The sequence below is a fragment of the Galeopterus variegatus genome, unplaced genomic scaffold, assembly GCF_000696425.1.
Source record: "Galeopterus variegatus unplaced genomic scaffold, G_variegatus-3.0.2 Scaffold2480, whole genome shotgun sequence".
NCBI lineage: Eukaryota > Metazoa > Chordata > Mammalia > Dermoptera > Cynocephalidae > Galeopterus > Galeopterus variegatus.
Window position 1 is genome coordinate 74,003 of NW_007728591.1, and position 6,272 is coordinate 80,274.

At 51.6% G+C, this 6,272-nt stretch overlaps 1 protein-coding gene across 1 annotated transcript in view; it reads left to right on the top strand.

The window, feature by feature from the left end:
- Positions 1–2,841, top strand: part of LDLRAD1 (low density lipoprotein receptor class A domain containing 1) — a 9,456-nt gene extending 6,615 nt beyond the window's left edge. Inside the window, exons 5-6 of the mRNA XM_008581871.1 lie at positions 1,440–1,568; positions 2,693–2,841. Of these exons, the coding sequence (XP_008580093.1) occupies positions 1,440–1,568; positions 2,693–2,841 (278 nt within the window). The remainder of the gene's footprint in view (positions 1–1,439; positions 1,569–2,692) is intronic.
- Positions 2,842–6,272: the final 3,431 nt, after the last annotated feature.

Here is a 6,272-nt window from a genome sequence, read left to right on the forward strand (position 1 = left end):
CGGCGGGAGCGCTGCCGCACTCCCAAGCGGCGCACTCTCCAGTGCACCACCGGGCCGGCCCGGTTGTCACTCTTGATTGGCATATCTGCCACCCCCATCAGACTGTGAACTCCTCTGGGGCAGGCCTGGTCTTGATCTTGGGGCTCCAGTGCCTGACACGGGGGTACCCAGAATGGCTTGCTGAATGAGTGCATGAATGAATGAATGAGAAGACCTAGCCCCAGACCTTAGAGACTTGACAGTTCTCGGGAGATAGGAGCCGTGGCTGAGTGGAATAGATATCAAAAGCATAAATCAGTGCCTAGACCCACAGGAAGGAGAAAGCCTGGTGAGTTGGAGTGAGTGGGGTGGAGAAGCTGTTAGGGGGATAGACATTGCATTACAGACCCTCAAGAATAGATCTTAAAAGTCATCTAGCCCATGCCCTAGCTCATACCAAATCTCCTATAGCAAGCCGAACAGAAGCCATCCAGACTGCTCACTACCACATGAAGCAGCCCTCCCCAGAATTGATGGTTTTTCCATGGGAGGATCTTCCTTGTCCTGAGCCTGGAGCTGTCTCCCAGTGGTATCCCTGATTAGTTCCAATTCTGCCTCCCATCAACCCATGTTAGACCATCCCTCTTTCATGACGGTGACACTGCATGAATTTGGAGATTGCTCTCTTGTCCCCCATGAGTGTCCCCTTCTCCAGGATACACCCTGAACTCTCACAGTCACCCCCCTTGTCACCCAGTTCCTGGTCCTCCCCATTCCACCAATGCTCCATAGCAAACATACCAACTCCCCATGTCCCTGTTCCTGGACAGGCCCCTTCAGAAGCATCCATTTCACTTCTGGCTGGGTCTGGGCAGTCCAAGGAACAAAGGCTCGTCCCCTCCCCAGTCTGGGTTTATACCTCTAGTGATGTGGCCTACATGTGCGTTTTTTGTAGCCCTGTCACAGTGTGACCTAACACAGAATGCACTTTTGAGAGAGGTGCTCTGGATCCCTCTTATAAGATGCATGAACCTACGTTCTCTGAGGTCTGAGGCCCAAGCGTAAGGCTTTGCATTTATTTTTATGTTCCAGTTTCCTGGAGATGAAGGAAATGGAACCTGGATTTGAAGGTGGAATGGTTTTGGATAGGTGTCAAGGAGGCCCTTTCTGGAGGGAGGAAGAGTGAAAGCAACGGTGTGGGGTGGGATGAGCACACAGAGGAAGGGAGAGGTGGCCCTCTGGGCGCCTTTGGGCCCTCTGGGCATCCTGGGAAAGAGCACTCCTCTCCCTCTGACTTGACCTCCTCCCCCAGGAAACCTTCTTGTGCCCTTCCTGAAATGGATGGGAGGTGACCCTGAGTGTGACAACACTGGGGTGGCCAGGGTGCTTCACTTCCATACAGCCTTGAGACAGCTGTGGCCAGATGTGGACTTCTTCCTGCCTCCTCTGTCCCTCTGCAGGAGATGTGCCCCAGAGCCTCCCCAGCTTCCTTGTGGCCCACTGTGGAGACCCCGCCTCCTGGATCTACTCAGACCAAAAGTGTGATGGAACCAACAACTGCGGAGACTGCTCAGATGAGCTGAGCCCAGGTTGGGTCAGACTAGGCTGGAGCAGGTGGCCAGAGGTGGTCAGCCTCTGACCAGGGAATGTCCAAGGTTCTCCCTGCATGTTTTCCCCGCCCTCCAGGAAGAAGTTTTCTACCTCTGCTTAATTACCTCCAGGATGGGGTGCTCACTACCACTCCAAGAGGCTCCTTCTGGAGATTCATTCTTCTGTGGTGGGGAACTTACCTTCAAGGGCATAAGGAATCTGGCGCCCAGAGGGTGGTCATGCAGGGAGCACATACGTGGCCCAACTGGGATTTGAACCTGGGTTTCCCTCATCTCCTCTGCACCTCCCAGCAACCCCGTGAGGAAAGCAGGGCAGGAATCACTGCCCCAATTTATATATAGGTAAACTGAGGCTCCACAATGAAAAGGGACTTAATATAGTGAGTGACAGGAAGGGAGCTTGGGTTTAAACCCAGGTCTTCTGACTCTACCTCTGGAGTCCTTTCACTGCCCCAGACTGTCCTTTAAACCTCTTCCCCAGTGTGCAATCAACAAACGTGTTCTGAGCACTGCTGGGGGCTGGGCCTGGTGCCAGGTTCTGGTGGGAGAGAGTCAGGATTCAGGAAAGTATCCTGCTCCCAGGACTCACATCATGCTGATGCCAGAAGGTAGTGACAAGACCCTGGAGGAATCAAGGGAGACTTTTCAGAAGAGGGGGCATCCAGGTGGGCCTTAGAGAATGGACAGGGTTTCAGCAGGCAGAGACTGGTATGTGAGAAGGAATCCTGGAGGCCCAGGGTACAAGGCCAAGAAGAGAAGTCTGTGAGGCACTTCGGGGAGTCCTAGTGGGTGGCTGAGGCAAGGTGAGGGAGACAGGAAGGGTGGGGGAGACAATATGCACCTATTAATATTTGAGCACTGCCTGCCTATCTTCCTTTACGTAACGAGTGCCTTGAGCAGATGAGGAAACAGGCACAGAGAGGGCAAGTGAGGTCACGCAGCCTATGAGTTGTGGAGTCCAGGAAACCAGGAGTACAGTCAACCCACTGCAGATGGTGTGGGGCAATGGGAGCTATGGCAGGTTTCAGAGTTAGGGAGTGTCCTGCTGCACGGGGCATTTCAGGACGCAGCAGCTGCTCTTCCCACGGTTCTTGTCTCCCCAGTGACTGTGTGCCCACCCTGCGGCCCTGGGTGGTGGCGCTGCTCCTCGACTGTCTTCAAGTACTGTGACTGCATCCCGAGGAGTCTCTGCCAGGACCACGTGCAGCACTGCTCCGACTGGTCCGATGAGTACTCCTGTCTTGGACTCTGAGTGGGCAACCCAGGCCAGCATGGAAGGCTGGTTGGCATGGCAGTGATAACCCTTCCCATGAACATTGAATCCTAGAGCACAAGGGCAGGAAGGAGCCTTTGCAATCATCTAGTGGGATATACGCATCATTTCTGAATAGGAGTTGCCTCTCCTGCTTTCAAGTTGTTCAGCCTCTGTTTGAATGCCTCCCGTGACAGAGAGCTCACTACCACATTAGACAGTTTCTAACAACAATGAGGGGAATCTGCTTCCATGATTTTAGATCTCTGGGGCCACACAGAGGGAATCTGCTCTTCTGCTCGAAGACAGCCTTGTGGATCTTGATCTGGTCATCCCTTGAAGAGAAGATACCCCAGGACTTAAGTGCCATGCTGAGGAGATGAGCCCTTATGAATGGCACATATGTAAAGTGTTTGCCACTTCCTGCCCCTTTGGTACCTAAGGCAGGTATTGCTGGGCTTGGAGGCAACCTTAGCATTTTTCTCAGCTCACTTGTCCTAGGAGACCTTACTGATTAATCACCTGAGATTGCACATGAGACAGGGTATTTATCATCCTACCAGTGGGAAGCCATCCTAAGAGGCTCTGAGCTGAACAATAGAAGATCTGCAGAAACAGCAGCTTGAGGATCTCCTCACTACTCACGGTCCATCTTGTTCTCCACCCTACCATCCCCCACCCTCCCCCAGCTAAACAGCCCAGGTTTCTTGAAGTAGGGATTATATTTTGGTTCTGGAGCCCAATGAGCTGTTTCTCTGCATACCTTTCCAGCTTCACAACACCCAGGCAGGCAAGGATTATTGCTTTGCCTCACACGGATTTGTCACCCCTTTTCCCCTGGGTGATGGAGCCACCAAAGATTACTCAAAGCCCATCTCTTTTGAGCAGTGAGACGCCCCAGAAAGGGGTTAATCTCCCAGAAACCTCAAGGTAGAGGCATTCCTTCCATTTGGGAAATTAACCACGAATCGGGGTTCTCTTCCTGCATTTATTCTCCAGACCAACAAGTTACAGGAAGAGACATAGGTGGGGTTTTGCTAAGTACAGTTTAACAAGTTTTACAATAGAAGCTGGTAACATTCAGTAAAAACAAGTCAGATGAAATTCTGTTTGGCAATTAAGTGATCCACTAACAAAGGCTTGATTTAGCCGACAAAGGATGGATATCCCCATTAGACAGATGAGAAAACGGAGGCCCAGATGGTGAAATGACTTGCCCAGAATCATACAGCAAAGTCGGTGCTGGAACTGGGACTCAAACACAATCTGTGGGATACCATCTTAGAAGCCTTTCCAGCTACCAGATAGTCTCTGTGCAATATTTTAAAAGTTAGCTTGAGGGTCAGAAACTATCCTGTCCTTATTCTATAAGAGAGACTTGGAATCTGGCCAGTGGGAGGGTTCCTGTTGAGGAAGACAGACATATCCTCATTGGAAATTAATAAAATTGGTTTATATATCAGTCTCTTGCGAGTTTTGAACTGAACATGGATATCTGAGAGACTGGTATTCTCTGGTTCATTCACTGCCACATTCATTCATACATTCATCAAAGAGTCTCTGCAAACCTGCTCTGGGCCAAGCCGTGAGAAGGGTGCTGGGTCCCCAGAGAAGAGGCCTGGATCCTAGCACATGAGGAACACGGGGTCTTATGGAGGAGGTCCCTCACATCCTGGACGAGTGGGTAGACAGCAGGAGATGCTGGGCTCAGGGCACCAAGGGGGGGCCACCTGGAGCCAGGACAATCAGATTTCTGATCACAATCAACTGAAGACCAGTTCCTGGAACAGGGTGCCCAGGGATCCTGCCCAAGGGACAGTCAGCCCTCAGCTCTGGCACCTTTGGCTAAGCTCCTCTCTAACTGCAGCACAAGCAGGAGCTGCAGGAGCCCTTGCGCATCCGTAGTTCTGATGACTGAGCCAGAGGAAACTTTCTTCCTGGAGGAGGAGGCATTTGGGCTGGCTCTGGAGGCCAGGAGAATTTCTGGAGGTAAGGGTGGAGGGAAAGGGCTTTCCAGACTGAGGAGGGGAGGCAGTGTGGGCAAAGGCGTGGAGGTGTGACAGGGTACGTCTTAGCCAGGGAATGTCCAACAGGCCACAGTGGCCAAAGCATGGGGTGGAGGGAAGGAGTTAGGAGGAGAAGAGGTGAGACAGGTGAGAAGGGGCTGGAACACATCTGATTCCGCCTTCTGAGGAGGAGCTGCAAAGAAGGCCATCCTCCTCGTCCATCAGGAATAAGGAGACAGCCCCAGACTATCCTGCAGGCTTACTGGGAGGAAAGAGATCCGGAATGCAAGTGCCATTTGGAAACAGGAAAGCTTCATGCAGAAGAAAGGGGTGCCAAGCACTGTGCCAGGGGCTTTAATGAATGTTAACATCTCACGTTTAGTGAGCATTTAGTCCAATCTTATTTATTTATTTTTTTAATTTTTATTTATTTATTTGGCAGCTGGTGATGCAGATCTGAACTCTCAACCTTGATGTTACAACACTGCACACTAACCGAGTAACCAGCCAGCCCCTACAAATCTTTATACGTCTTATCTCCGGTGTTTCATTTTCTCTAATCCTCACAACCACTCCAGGTACCTGGTTTGGTTATTTGTACTTTCCAGGGGCATAAAGAGATGAAGTTGCTTGCCTAAGATCACACAGCTTTTAACACTCATAGCCAGGATCCAAACCTTGATACTCCCAGATCCAGAGCCCACCATGCCCGTGCTGAGGGCTCTCTCTTTCTCAGCCAGGTCTCCCTAGAGGCCAAAGGGCTGCAGGCTGTAAACGGGAGGTGGCTGGCCTTGGCAGAACAGGCATTTGTTCTTTTCTTGTTTACTGATTTCTCCTTTCAGAAAGGAGCAGGTGCTGTAGCAACCTCCCAAACAGGACTCCATAGCAGGCGCTGTAGCAACCTCCCAAACAGGACTCCATAGCAGGCGCTGTAGCAACCTCCCAAACAGGACTCCATAAGGCAGGTCCAGGAAGGAAGACACAGCCCAGGTGGCCAGGCAGGCCCCTCCCCTGGCTCACATCAGCAGAGCAGCATGGAATGAGAACCCAGGCAGCCAGCATCAATATTTGCCGTCTCCCAGCTTCCCTGGCCCCAGCTCCAAGATCAGTACTTTAAGCACAACAGGTTCTTTGCTGTACAAACATGCAGGGATAGATTAATGGAATTTAAGGTGGCTCAAGCTAGGCCCCAGTGTATGAACTGAAAATCTGGTCTGGTTTAACTGTCTGCGGTCACTGTTTGCTGGGGACTCTGCTTTCATCCTTAGACTCACAGAACCACAGACCTTAGAGCTGGGAAGGATCTCAGAGCCCAGCCAGGCTTTTGACAAAAGAGGACACTGCTTCCCAGAGAGGAAGGGAACCAGCCCAAAGTTGCACTGCCTGGTGGCTATTGCTGGGTCTCTCAGGGCCACCCAGTAACTC